At 35.8% G+C, this 15,332-nt stretch overlaps 1 protein-coding gene across 1 annotated transcript; it reads left to right on the forward strand.

The window, feature by feature from the left end:
- Positions 1-446: 446 nt before the first annotated feature.
- On the forward strand, positions 447-14,329 carry LOC102218352 (tyrosine-protein phosphatase non-receptor type 1-like). Its single transcript, XM_014468732.2, has 10 exons — positions 447-523; positions 645-923; positions 2,018-2,108; positions 3,120-3,220; positions 6,698-6,796; positions 6,894-7,031; positions 7,951-8,160; positions 8,867-9,028; positions 9,116-9,276; positions 13,418-14,329. Exons 2-10 carry the CDS (start codon positions 867-869, stop codon positions 13,665-13,667), a joined length of 1,269 nt encoding a protein of 422 aa, XP_014324218.1. The 5' UTR covers positions 447-523; positions 645-866; the 3' UTR covers positions 13,668-14,329.
- Positions 14,330-15,332: the final 1,003 nt, after the last annotated feature.

Here is a 15,332-nt window from a genome sequence, read left to right on the forward strand (position 1 = left end):
ACGCTGTTCCCACATGTGCAGCTGCGCTCAGGAATCTCATGTATAAATGTATGTGTAGATTACCCGTGTCATACAATAATATAATAGCAATTTTAGTAAACCCTGTTTTTAGTACAGCGAGATTTTTCTCAAGATTGTGGAAACATTGGCGTCATCATTTATTTGTGGCTCAGTGACTGTCATGTCTCTTTTTGTTTTTTTTTTCTTTTCTTTTTGTTTTACTATGGACCTCTTTTGTGTCTGAAATAAAGATTGATTGATTGATATATATATATATATATATATATATTTTTTTTTTTTAAATATAAAAATAAACACAAAGTTTATTCTTCAAATCGGGTTTCAAACATACTGCCTTCAAAGCGAACTTTCCACTCCCAATATGGCGGACACGACGACGTAACCTTTCCACTCAACGTAAACCTGCGTGCGCGCTCCCTCACAAATCGTACGCATTTCTTTCCAGAAGCAAGATGCCTCCGCGCGCCCTCTCACGTCAGTCTGTGCCATTGTTGTAAGAATGGTAAACGGATCCTCCTACTAATGGAGTTGTACTCCGAATATGACGAGAACTTGTAAATCAACTTCGGATATCACAGAAAAGCTCGCTAATTCTACTAAAACCCCACTCTGCTCTCTTTTAGCCAGCCAAGGACGGCAGCTGCGCTGCGTAGGAGGAGCTAGCGGCGTGTTTCCGCTAAAGAACAGGCCGAGGCAGCGATCTATGCAGCCCTACTGCTAGCTACCAGCAGCCGGACAGTTGGGAGCTAACGCAGGAAATTGCTTAACTACAGTTTACTACGGCTTTGTTACCGGGAAGCCGCGGTTTTACCTTTCGGGTTCGGGAACAAGAACGGGCGGCAGCGATGGAAGCCGAGTTTTGGGAAATCGACGAAAATGGGACTTGGAACTCCGTATATGAGGTTTGAACTGTGCTGATCGTGGTGGGGAAACATTAAGCCGAGGGCGAAGATTTCATGTTTTAGGGACAATCTTATTATTATTATGTTTTGTTATTGCTGTATGTATGTATTTTGAAGTACGTCCCATCACAGAGCTTTAATCTGTAGTCTTTAATCTCATTTAATAATCTTATTCTGTCAACAGAAACCTTCTCTAAAGCTAATGACTTGTTTTTTCTCGCCATATGCACGTTTTACATGTGAATAACCGTGGATGCTATATTAATTTGGGTTTTTTAGTTATTTATTCTAACAGTTTTGTAAGATAATTATATATCTTACAATTTAAGTAGCTTAAAAACAAACAAAAACCGTATTATTTTTCCGGATAGTTATGCATAGTTTACACCTTTTTGACCTGGTTGAGGTCAGTTGTAGAGGTTCTGTTGCATCATTGGTGTCACATCTGAACGACTTGTGTTCAGTTGTTTCAATCTGTAAGAGTTCAGAAATGACTATTCATTTGTTTAAGCACAATGTATTGCCTTGTTACTGAAAATGTGCTATATAAATAAAATTACCTCACATTATCTTACCTTTAATATTTTAGATAGCCCATAGCCTTCAGTATTGATTAATTCAGCTTATGATGTATTGAGAAGCTACAAGCTGCAATCAATCATGATAATTAACAGGCCTTGAACTAGGCCAATCTGTGATATTGTGGAAATTTCTGCTTTGTAAAAGATTTATATAACTAGAGGTTTATGTTTTGGGGTATATTGGGACTTTATAAACTGGCTGTGTCAGAACTTTAAATGGTTAAAATCATCTCACCCTGTTAAAAGAATGGTTAAAATAAATATCAGAAGGACTAAATTTTATATATTCATACCCATGATGAGTGTTTAGTAAACTTGTGAGCTACACGTTTCTATGTTTTACATAAACTTCTTCAACATGAAAAAACTTGACAAGTACAAAATTTAGGAAGGAAGAACCTCCTCCCCCCTGCACAAGACTTTCTTTGCACACATGCATAAATTTAGATTTTTCAAACCTTGCAGTCACACTAAGAGTCACACAACCATCTTTTTTGGTTTGTTTTGCCACAGGACATTCGCCAGCAATCTTGTGAATTACCATGCAAGGTTGCCAAATTTCCCGAAAACAAGACTCGGAACCGTTACCGGGACGTCAGCCCCTGTGAGTTGCTCTACACCTTTCTTCACCTGGTCAGATTTAGAAAAAAAACCACTTAAATATCCATGCTAACTGAGACGCGTCGTGTTTTCATTTGACCAATAACATCGTTGCAGCTGCTTGTTCCCGTTTCTCCTCTGGCAGAGTAATAATTATTTAAAGGTAGAGTCCTGATCCTATTTTAAAAATCATTTTACACAAAATTTACCCAAGTTTATGTTTTCTAATGCGTTAAATTAACAAGGAGTTGGTAATTATTCTGACGTTGTATTAGAATAATTTATATTATTAAAGGCTAGTAGATTTTCTTGTCTTGTTATGAGAGTCGGTAAGTAATATATTTCATTAAATTAGTGTTTACTCTTTTCTACTCTTTTTCAAACAGAAAAGTGGTGCTAAGCTAATTATTTTTTTCTTGGTTATGTATTCATGTTTTCTCTTGTTATACTGATTGCTTGTTTTTTGTCTGTTTTGTTTTTAAAAACTTGGTTGAAATGAAATAAAATTCACAAATCATTTAATAGGAAACAGGAAAATCCACTTCTTATACTTTATTGCTTCATTATCTTTTCTCCATTAAACTACTGTTATGTTTCCTCCTAATCATACATATATATATTATTGTTCAACATTATTATCTAATAAACTAAGCAGCTAACAGAGTTTAAAATTTGATCTTTGGTGGTTTCCTCTTTTCTTCACACTGAATGAGCCGTGCAAAATTGAGCAGTCGGCGTTGCAAATAGTTACGGTTTTTCATATTCGCATTTAACGAGATGTGAAAATGAGGAACCCGAAACTAAGTAGTTCTGTTTACGTTTTTATCTCAAAACGTTCCCTGAGCTGGTACCTCTCAGGGTGAGATTCTCACGGTGTCTGTTTTTAGTCCCGTCCAGCGACGCCCTTTTCTCACAGCCAGGGGAGGACGCTGTGTGGGACGGTTGTTATCGATTTAAAATTGGAAAAACAAAAACCAGATGAAGTTTCTTGTTGCTTTTGTTTGTTTCTCTGCAGTTGACCACAGCAGAATCTGCCTGCAGCTGGGTCCAAACGACTACATTAACGCCAGCCTAATAACTGCAGAAGAAGCGCAGAGGAAATATATTCTTACTCAGGTGAGCATCCAGGGAGATTCAATGCGTAGCCTTTACTCAGAATATGTCTTTGTATTATAATAAAACTTATCTGTAATGTTGCACAGCCTGACAGTAATTTAAAAGCTACCAGCAAACCTTTCAGTAAAATGTAAGAATACATTGGATTATGTGACATATTGGCTGCAACTAATGATTATTTGGACAATGAATTGATTTAATCGGATAAAAACATTTACACTGTGCAGATCTTTCATTTTACCACTTGAGTGTTTTTATGCAAGATTAGAAAAGCATTATAAAGAAACAAAACAAACAAATTTTATTTCACACTTTATTGCCTGAATCGCTTTTTAAAACAAATTTTTATTCTTTGGCATTTAATTGAGGCCTGATACTGTAATTCTCCTGTTGTGATGTTTTTTTTTTTTTACTTTATTTACTTATTATTACTCTCATTATTTTATCATATATATATATATATATATATATATATATAAGTATTATTTCTTTCTCTTTCCATCAACTTATTCTATTATAATTTTGTACAGCACTTTGGTGCAGTTTTAAACCTTTTTAAAAGTGCTATATAAATAAATTTGACATTGAAATGCAATAGCAGCATCTCTTTAATGCACACCCGATTATTTAGTAGATTAGTTGGTTAATTTTTGCATTAACTGATTAATAATTGGGTAGAAAATGGTGCTTAATAGGAGATTTGTGTTTTTTAACAGAATTTGAACCAGGTGAAGTTTAAATTTGACCACTTTAGGAGTTCTGGTAAATCATATTTACAAACTTTTGTTTTTAATCTTACATGCAAAATACAGAGATTTTTGTACAGTTTTGGCTTAATTGCTGCTCTGAGTGTGTTGTTCTTACAGCAAAAGGCATTTTTTTGAGTCTGTACTCCAGTTAGCGATTAATCGATCACTAAATTAGTTGACAGGTTTTTCCAATAATCGATTAATCACGATTAATCGTTTAATCCCAAATAGTAGTATGGTTTTACACATACATTTCTTGGTGTGCATGAACTGAATTCTGTATATAGATCTGTTTGCCATGTAAAGCTCTTTCAGATGATATTAGTTGTGCTTCTATGTAAAAATAAATTGAACTTCATTTAAAATACACACTGTAACTTTTCCAGTATTATGTTCAAAGAATGTTGAGAATATTCTAATCTATTCTTTACCTTGTGGAAGTAAAAATGCAACAAATACAAAAATACAAATAATTATGGAAGAGGAAGGAAACATGGTGGTAAAAATGATTTATAAATAAAAATCTAAAAAGTGTGGCTTGCATTTCTGTTCAGGTACCCTGACCACATTGTGCTTCGGTTAGAGCTGGAAAACTTTTCTACCATGATGCTGCCACCACCATGTTTCTCAGAGAGGACGCTTAATTTTACATCGTTATCCAGACCGCAGAGAAAAAAAACATATCCATCTACTTTTGCAAAGCTTTATTTGTCTTTATTTTAAATCTTTAATTTTTTTTTCTTTTCTAAATGTATAAGATGCTTTAAAAAAAAAAAAAAAGTTGTGACATTTGTGGCTCTGAACAAGCTTTTTTTTTTGATTTCACAAAATGCCTTCTTAGGTCATAAAGGTTACAGATCCTGAGCTAGGCTAACATTAGCATGCTGCCTGTTTTGATTTGGCTTGTTGATGATTTGGTTCGTAACCTGTTTCAGTTCAGTTCCAGTTAGTTATGTGTAGAAGAAATTTGTTTTCCTGCGTCATAGAGTCGTCGGTTTGCTGTTAAGGTTGTAAAATTTAACGACTGTCTGAACTGCAGCACCAAACTCGGAGCTGTGAGCGGATATCTGAACAAAGTGTCACATGACACAGATGGACAGGAAGCTGCAGACATTTCTTTTTGCTCTGGAAGTCATAAAAAGTGAAAGATCTGACTTCACGACTAACCGAGGAGTAAAACCAGAGTCACCAACAACACTTATTAGGAGTCGAGCTTAATCTGAGACTCAGATTATTTAGATATTAGGTTAATCTGGACCTGATTTGTATCCTGGATTAGATCAGAGCCATCTTCAAATTTAGCTGAACGGGTTGTGGGCATTTCCTTTCTCATGGGGCGCTTGTAACTTTTAAACCCTGAAACATGTATAAAAATACTAAACTTTTTTGGTCTTGCAGGTTTTATGTTGGTTCTTGCTGCCATATTTGTAGTTTTTGCTTTATTTTCTATCAGATTGTGTTTGAACCAGCCTCATTTACAGTGAATGGAAGCTGACTTGGACAATTTAAAGTAATTTATAAAATTTTACAGGAAATCATGTAACAACTTTCTTGGTTAATACAGTGAACTCCTGCGAACCCGCGAATATTTAATATCTGTGAATACTCAAGTCCCCTCTAAAAATGCGTATTTCAATAGTTTAAACACCAAATATGTATTAATACCCGCACTGGAAACTGTGTTAGCACTAGCACAGAAGCTAACATCTACTTTCTTCCTCATCGCCACTGTTGGAGGTTCAGCCAATCAGCGCCAAGGAACATAAATGGAGCTCATGGATTGGCTGCTTTGCAAACGCCAGCCAATAGTGTGTCAAGATGCATGCTAGGTATTTTAGCTTCACAAGCTGCATTTTCTTTCAAATATTTAGATATACTTTATGGAAAAATCAACAAATAGGCGGATTTTCTACTAATAGTTTGGAGTTGAGTTCTACAGGCGTCTCTCCACTTTATTTATTTTTTTGCTGCTCTCACTGCCTGTGCCCAGCTCATTGCAGAACTTTGTTGTAATTGGCACAACAACTCGTCTTCTTTTTGTCAAATGAATTTAAGAATATTATTGTGATAATGAAAATGTTTTTGGCAGAAAAGCTATTTATTGCTTTTTTTGGTAACTGTATGGCATAGCATTCGTAGCGCCACAAACACAAATACTGTTCTGAAAAGCATTTCCATTTTAAAACGTTCTTCAGGACGCCACTTGAAGAAGTGTGATTTATATCACTAAACTGCACACACTAACTGCATTAAATCATATTTTTGAATTTACTGATATTTGATAGTTTTGTGAAACAAACAGTGGAGAAAATGGTAAAAATGAAATTTTCGATAATACTTGTTGTTCACTTGATATATTTAAGTGAAATTTATTGAGACAATAATACATCGAAATTCTTATCATGATAAGAAGTTTTTCATGATAAACAATAAATGCCCGCCCTAAACCGAGGACTTAGTTTAGTTACCAATTCGGATCGGAAGATTTGTTAGCAGTGTTTTCTATCATTTTCCTTTTAGTGTTAAACAGAAACTAAAAGTTTGATTAAAATTTCACACAAAAGAAACAATGCCTGCTTTCATAACAAAACAAATGCATAAAATTAGGCAAATAAAGGCTTCTCGTAAAAACACTAAATCCAAAAGGATTTATGATCAGACAAGTTGTGAGACAATATTTGCCATTTTACGTCGTGAAATGGTTGTTTTTTCTGTCGTTTGTTCTTAGGGACCCCTTCCAAGTACATGTGGTCATTTCTGGGAGATGGTTTGGGAGCAGAGGACCCGCGGAGTCGTGATGCTGAACCGGGTCATAGAGAAAGGCTCTGTAAGCACCAGCTGGCTTTCAAATCAACTCTCCGTCTCTCTGCATTTCCTTTTCTTCAGGTTTCTTGTGTATAACCTGCATTCTCCTTTGGGTTCAGATCAAATGTGCCCAATATTGGCCTCAAAGAGAGGAGAAAGATGTCATCTTTGAAGACACCAACTTCAAGGTCACTCTCGTCTCAGAGGACATCAAATCGTACTACACAGTCCGACAGCTGGAGCTGGAAAATCTGTCTGTGAGTTGTTCCTCACGATTATCAGAATGAGTCTAGAAGCTCCATGCCAGCTGCTAATGATGCTAATCTACATTGTGATGATGGCTTTTGTTGTTGCTGAGGGTGTCTGTGCATAATCAGGAAGTCTTAAACTCCTGTTTCTAAAATAAAAGATTGAAAATTAATTTAGAAAAATGAAATTTTGTGTATTCTGTGTAGTTTGAGTCGCCACAGACGTTACGACGGGGTCTTAGAAAATAAAAAATTATATAAAATTATGAGAATAATGTTATAGAAGATTAATACTAGAACAAAATTACAGTTTTTTTATATTTTGACTTTATTCTCACAATATTTTGACTTAATTTTCATTATTTTATTAGATTTTTTTTCTCACTATGTCTCTAATACTTCGTCGTCGTTGAGGCTGCTGCTAAATAGCTGCTAACTGTTGCTAACCCGTACGATGCTACGTGGATTTTGTTAAAAAAAAGCTCGGCTCTTTGGGGGTTAAGCAGGAAGCTGCTGCTAGGAGCCTCAGATAGACTGCAGAAATGTCACATTTTTGATCCGCTGGCCCGGCTGAAGCTTCCCAGAAAATGGGGGGCGCTGCCACTAACACCCATCCTTAAATATAATTCATAATAGTCTTAAAAAGTGTTAAATTTGAGTTGGTTAAGCCTGCAGAAACCCTGTTGTTCGTTCCTATAAAGTCGTATGTGAGCTGATCACTGAAGAACTGAAACATCATATGAAACAAATTTTCATCTTTTCGCTTCTCTTATCCATGTTTTCTCAGTTTCATTTGCTGAAACTGCAGCTTTTCTTTGCCATTTTCAGTTCTGAGAAATAATTTGCATAGCAAAAAAAAAAGAAAAAAAGTCCTTCATTCATTCACTGGATTTCTTCTGAACGTTTTCACTCTGATCTGCCCCTGCAGACTCAGGAGACGCGTGAAATTTTACATTTTCACTACACGACCTGGCCTGACTTTGGGGTCCCAGAGTCTCCAGCCTCCTTCCTCAACTTCCTCTTCAAGGTGCGCGAATCGGGCTGTCTGAATGCGGAGCAAGGGCCGGTGGTGGTCCACTGCAGCGCTGGGATCGGACGCTCCGGGACCTTCTGTCTCGTGGACACCTGCCTCCTTTTGGTTTGTGTAGACTCATCAGCAGAGTCGTAATTTAATGCTTTCAATAGAACAAGGCAAAGTTTTAGTCTATAAACTGCTGTTGTTTTTACAGAAATATAAATGTTGTTTTGCTGCTTTTAAATTTTTTTTTTTTTACGAATGTAATTTAGGCATATTTCTGTTATTTTTACAGATGTAAAAATTGCATTTTGCTATTATTTTTACTAATTTAAGATGGCTGTTTTGCTGTTATTCTTACAAATGTAAAACATTTTGCTGTTAATTTTACAGATGTAAGAACTGCATATTTCTGTTATTTTTTACAGATGTAAGAACAATGTTTTTGCTGTTATTTTTACAGACGTAAAATGGTATTTAGCTATTATTTCAGTTAGTCTGAAAACTGTTTAGCTGTTATCTTGTACAGATGTAAAAGCAGTGTTTAAATGTTATTTTTACAGATCTTAAAAAGCGTTTTTGTTATTTTTACAGATGTAAAAGCAGTGTTTAAATGTTAATTTTACAGATCTTAAAAGGCGTTTTTGTTACTTTTACAGATGTAAAAGTGACGTTTAAATGTTATTTTTACAGACGTAAAAGTGACGTTTAAATGTTATTTTTACAGACGTAAAAGTGACGTTTAAATGTTATTTTTACAGACGTAAAAGTGACGTTTAAATGTTATTTTTACAGACGTAAAAGCGGTGTATTTCTGTTATTTTTACAGATGTCTCTCCGTAAAGACCCGTCTTCGGTGCGGATCCGTGAAGTGCTGCTGGAGATGCGTCGTTATCGAATGGGTTTGATACAAACGCCAGACCAGCTTCGCTTCTCCTACCTTGCTGTGATTGAAGGTGCCAAGTACATCAAAGGAGACACTTCTCTCCAGGCAGGTTCTTCTTCCCTTCTGAGTTTTTTTAAATATGTTTTCTTAAATTAATAAAAATAACATGAATATGTCTGTTTTTTTTCTAAGGAGTCATGGAAAGAGCTGTCGAATGAGGAAGATGATCCTCCAGAGTTCACCCCGCCGCCTCCTCTTCCTCCTCCCAGAGACCCTTACAACGGCCGAGTGCAGCCATGTTTTTTCCCAGATGACATAGACTTCCTCCACCGTGTGGAAACTTCCCAACTGAGGTAAACATCCGAAATACGGGCCTAAAAATCTACACATGCATCTCAATAACTTAGGAAACCTTCAGAGTTATTTTTAAATTTAATTAGAAAAAAAGGAACTTGTAATTGGACAATAATTTACTTTAAGCCAAAATCGCCTACATGTAAGTTATGAATCTAATATAGTTTTGGGTGAAAGTACTGAAATTAATCACCTTTTTATTATATTGTGGTTTATTTTTAGATGTAATTTTAGAAATTAAAATTAGTATGCCATCCTCCTTTGGTACTTTTTTTAAATCAAACTTTTTCCTTCCACTGAACTTTCTATGGAAATTCTTGGCTGCAGCAAGTTTATTTGGAATATATCTTTTCTAGCTTGTGCAGTTGTCTGTGGGACAACTTTCATGTTTTGTTTAGGCCCTTATATGGTCGTAGCATTTTTTCTTTCCACTTAACTTTCTATAAAAATGCTTGGATACAGCAGTTTTTTACAGCAGCAAGTTTTTTTTTTGGAAATGGCCTTGTTGGCTTGTGGTGGGTCTCTGTGCCCATAACATTATCACTAGATAATATAACATTCCTGTAATAAAATTTTAGCAAAATTTGTCCAAAAGAACAAAAACACTTTGTGTGTAGAGAACCTATATATTTTTGGGTTAAATTACCAAAATTAATCAACTTTTTAATAATTTTGTAGCTTATTCTTTAGACGTAACTCTGCTTAAAATTGCTACGCCATCCTCCTTTGGTACTTCTTCCTTCCACTGAACTTTCCATGGAAATGCTTGGACACTGCGGTTTGTGAACAACAGGCTTCTTTGGAAATGACCTTTTGTGGCTCGTGCCGGGAGGTAAATAGCTGCCGGATAACTTTCATGTCTGCACTTCCTCATCATTGTGTTTATCATTGAAATGAAAATGAACAGAAATATGTCACTCTGTGTGTGTAAGGAACCATCAGTTTCACTTTTTACATTGTGAAATTGAGTTTCTGATATAATAATCAATAATATTCTTATTTATTGAGACGCAGAGTTTTTCTTTTTGCATTAAATCGCCATTATCTGGTGAAGTTTGAGTAAATTATTATTAAGGGTTTGTTCTTGTCTGTAGAAATTAGACAATACCCAAACAGACTTATTTTATTTCTTACTTTATTTTATTTCTTAACAATCCAGATTTATTCCAACTAAGGCATCCAGAGTCAGTTTAATTTAGGTAATGTGCCTCATAATCTTCTTTCCTTTCCTCAGGACCGTTTTTCATTAATGCCATCATGGGTGCATGCATCTATCACACTAGTTTTTCTTTATTTCTGTTTTTTCCCGGTCTACCTGTTTCTCAAGTCGGACTGATTTGCAGGAACCGAGGCGGCCAAAAGCAGAATAGATAAGATTTAAAAAGATGGCAGCTCTGAGTAATCTGAGAATCTCATTCTGCTGCTTGGTTCAGATCTACTTTAATTCTGGAAATTAGTGCAGGGGTTCACAAACTTTTTATTCACTGTTCAATAGGCCTGCCATGGTAACAAATTTTAAATTGTCTCATAAGTTATTGCGATAAATTATAATATTGTTGTTTTGAGGCCATTTTAAAGACATAATATAATGCAAAAACACATTCTCAAAGGTAAATAAACTTTAAATTTGAATGAATATTTAAAACCGGAACTGGAAGATATTTTAAATATCCAAAACAAATAAGCAAAACAACAAATAAAATGAATTATGAAGCCTCTGTAAACAAAATTGTCGTTTTTGGTAGAAACAAGAAAAACAATAAATCATACAAATGGAAATTATTGAGCTTGTTTTAATTTACCGTGCGATTAATTAATTGATTGTTTATTATTCAATAATTATTACATACTTCAGTCTTTTTCTGTAAATTTTACAGTAGCTACGCTAGTTTAAAGAGCAACCAATCAGAAACAAGAACCTGGAAGTAACATTTCAACAAATTATTTTTGCATATATTTTATATTAATTGGAACAATAAACTAGATTTTGATTACAAAAATTTCAATTCAGTCAATTTTTTATTTACGCCCCTTTAAGACCTTCTGGTGGCCCTTCAGGGGGCCACGACCCTCACTTTGAAAACTACTGAATCAGAATATTTTTGGAAATGTTAATTAAATTTGGTTCGCCATTGGCTGGCTTTGTGGGCCAATCAGCAAACATAGACAAGACGCATGCAGTCATTTTTGACACAAAGAGTAGCAGCAGTAAGGACAATAGATGGTTAGAGAGGCGGCTGCACCTGAGATGGTTTATCTTTGTTGTTTTGATAAGAATACTATGAGGAAACTAGTGGCGAAGATTTTAAATGTGATTCTGACATCGACGAATCACGACACTTCCTGTGACGAATAGTCGTCTTTGTGGGTTTTTGACAAAAATGTTTCACTTGATGCTTTTTTCCACCAGATGTTTTCCTTCCACTTAACTTTCATTCAATACACTTTGTTTTAAGCCAGCTTTGTTTGTTTGCAGTGATACTTGGTGACTTTCTGCTGACATTTTAAATTAGTCTTTTGTGTCTGAGAAGCTAAAATCTTAAGCTGTAAGTCATAGTAACCACACTTAACTAAAATAGAAATTAAAACGGAATTAAATTAACTTTCTGTTGAAACAATCAGATTTTTGTATAAAAAGTTTGTATATATACTTTTTCTTCAAATAAAGAGCAATATGTAAAAAGTAAGACATATGAAAAAAGTTTATACCTCATTTTCAAACAGTTATCAAAATTTTATATTATGATATTCTGACTATGTTTGAAATAAACAAAGCTAATAACATGTAAAGTGTTATTGTTCCCCATCAGAGCCACTTTGTAACTTACATAAAAAATAATGAAATTAGGTTTAACATATCAGGTCATGATAATAAAAACGGTTTGATCTTTATCAGGTTTTAATTACAACATGTTACTTCCTTTCTATGTAAGGAAGTAACATGTTGTAGTTATTTGTAGATTTAGTGAGGACTTTCTCTAACGCATGTTTTCCTAATATCATACGAAAGTTGATTTAAATTTAACCACAAGTGTTCAGAAACACACAACAGATTTTACATCGTCATTATTCATCAGACAGAAATGAAACCAAAATGGAGAAGCTGCGTGGAAAACAAATCAAACACTCTTTGCTTCTCCTGTAAAGTTTAAGAGGAAACGATGCTGCATCATTTATCTGTCTTCAGCGACCACTTCTATATCTACATATCTATGTACTGTATATGATTTATATAATGCACATTTATTGTGATCTCAATATTTTGCATATCATGAAGAAGTGCCTGGACTCCAATAAATGTTGGATAATTATTTAGACTCAAGCTCAACGTTATGATTAATGCAGCATTTATATGTTTTTAGCAGAGAAGCAGACGTTGCACAAAGCAAGATTTTTTTTAGTAAATCATTGACTCCGCACTAAGCCTCTATGTAAGGAAGTAACATGTTGTAATTATTTGTAGATTTAGTCAGGACTTTCTCTAATATTATCACATGTTTTCCTAATATCATACGAAATCTTATAAGGCTGTTTCCAAACTGTTTAAAGTGCCGGTGTTTTTTAGGCAAATCGTTTCATTTTATAGCAGAATCAGGTAACTGCATCACCTTCAGCTGTTATTAAAAAAATGCTGCATGTCATCAAACTTAACTTTGAAATTGGGACTCTGTCTCTTTAAGAAGCTCCTGCTCTTTCTGGCACTTCGCCTTCATCACAACGTTTCTCCATGAAGCCGTTTACAAACTTTCTCGTGAGATTTACCACAAGTGGGAAAGTGACTGTGGAAGGAGGGGAATGTCATAATGCTGCCCCCTCATCTAAAACATACATGGAGTTTTGCTTTGATTCTTTAATGTATGTTAAACACCTGTAATACCTGCTGGCATTATGAGTCTGCTCAGCTAAGAACGGCTGTAAATGGCATCATGGAGGAGCATTGTTGTGATGGCGTGCTGAAAGCAAAGTTTCAGAAAGAGCAGGAGTTTTTAAAGAGACAGAAGGTTAAATTAAATTACCAAGTCAAATATCTTTTAAGTGATATTAGATTTTTATAACAACTGAAGTGGACAGTTACCATCATAATCGCCTAAAAGGGAAATTAAACCTTTGTTCTGCTGTCCCTCTGGTTTGGTCTTTCAGGTCTACAGGAGACACAGAGCTGAGGAACAGAAACCCAGCCGCCCCGGAGCCGCCTCCGGACAGACGGGACGGGCCTGTGGGAATCAAAGACCTGACCTCCGACCCTCCGAGGAAAACCCAGCAGGGGGAGGACGAGACGGATGAAGCAGAGCAGAAGAAGGGGGCTTGGTCCCCTCTGACGGCCCACGTGTGCCTGGGCACGGCGCTGGCCCTCAGCGCTTACGTTTTCTATCGCGTCTATTTCCACTGATGTCTGTCCTTCCTCCTTCCTGTCGTCTTTTTTTCTTTTGTTCCATGATGTGGACTCGGCTGGCCGGTCAGCCTGCGTCGACGCGGTTCGCCTGTGATCATGTTGTAAACGGTCAGCTGCCTCCCTTTACCCAAAACCTTCTTTGTGTGTACGCCATCTCCAACGCTCAGGGCCTCGCTTTTTCAGGTGCCACATCCTAAATAAACGTATGTACGTGTGTGTTTGTGTGTGTGTGTGAGGGGGGGGCTGTGAGTGTGTGCGTGCGCAGACCCAAACGCAGACGCAACATAAAACAGACGTCAGTCTGCTAAGGCGAAGGGGTTTGCATTGAGCACCTCTGCCTAATTTACACGCTTCTTCTTTCTTATTTACCAAAATGACACCTTTGAATGTTTTTCCATTTTTATCCTAAACACGTTTAGTAACAGATCATGATTTTGATCAAGCTGGACTGAAAACAAGTCACTAAGGGAGAAGCTTTGTTCACACAAAGAGTTTATGAATGAAAGTGTGGATTTTGAATGATCTCTGCACACTAGTTATACTTTTTGTATTCCTTTGTACGACGGGATATTAGGGCCACTCTTAGAAAATAATTTAAAAATTGCTAAGACTAAAGTCATAAAATTACGAGAATAAAGTCTTAACATTATGACTTTATTCTTTTGATATTACAACTTTATTTTTGCAATATCATGACGTTATTCTCAAAATATTACGACTTTATTATTGTAACATGACTTTACTCTTGTAATTTTATTTTTTTTCTTAGTATGGCCCTAATATTTGTACGTTTGTGAATCTATTCGGTTAAAAATATAGATAGTTCCCACATGACGTCACACTTCCTACAGCCTGGTTCTCTGCCACCATCTTGATAGTACAGAGGCAACTTTAACACTTTATTAATTATGCGTAGGTGATGTAAACGATGTTTGGATATTATTACATTTAAGGGTGTAAATTCAAATGCGATAAAACAGTAAAGAAGTTTTCATTACATCCTGTTAAGGTGAGCAAACTTTGCTACTCATGCTGTGTTCCAGTTATTTGGGAAAAGGTTAAGAAGTTAAGAAGTCTGTACTTTAACATGGCGTCGCCCATAAACATTGTTTGCAAAAACTCTTGCAAACATAAATGTAAGCTTTACTTCCCAAAAGTAAAACTGAAGGTTTTTCCAAAAGGGAAGTCGAACCAGTGGCTGGTTAATGTCCAGAGGAAAAACAATCCATATCATATTTGATCTGATCACGCAAAAAGACTAATTTAAGCATCGGTAATTCTGTTTACCGGTCGCCTACCAAGATGGCGCATTCCGGGGTAACTTGCGTCCGGTCTTGTGGGAACTATCTATTAATGCAGCATTTACAGTACGTACTAGATGCATTTTCTTTGGGTGACGTGTCTTCAGTTTCCAGGTAGAATCGTGTTATTTTTTTATTTTATTTTATTTTTATCCTGAGATGGATCACAACACATGGCTCTACATACTATCCGTAGTTTCACAGTCGATGTAAAAACCTCACCTGAAGGTACCTGACATGCCTTGTAAAGCAAGCGAAAGGTCAGAGTAGCTCACACCCAACTTGCCAGCAATAAAAAAAAGGACGTGTGGTGTCCTTTTACGTAAATGAAAATATCATTAAGACGTTTGTTCATCTCAGT

Source organism: Xiphophorus maculatus, chromosome 1 (genome assembly GCF_002775205.1).
Source record: "Xiphophorus maculatus strain JP 163 A chromosome 1, X_maculatus-5.0-male, whole genome shotgun sequence".
In the NCBI taxonomy this organism is placed as follows: Eukaryota; Metazoa; Chordata; class Actinopteri; order Cyprinodontiformes; family Poeciliidae; genus Xiphophorus; species Xiphophorus maculatus.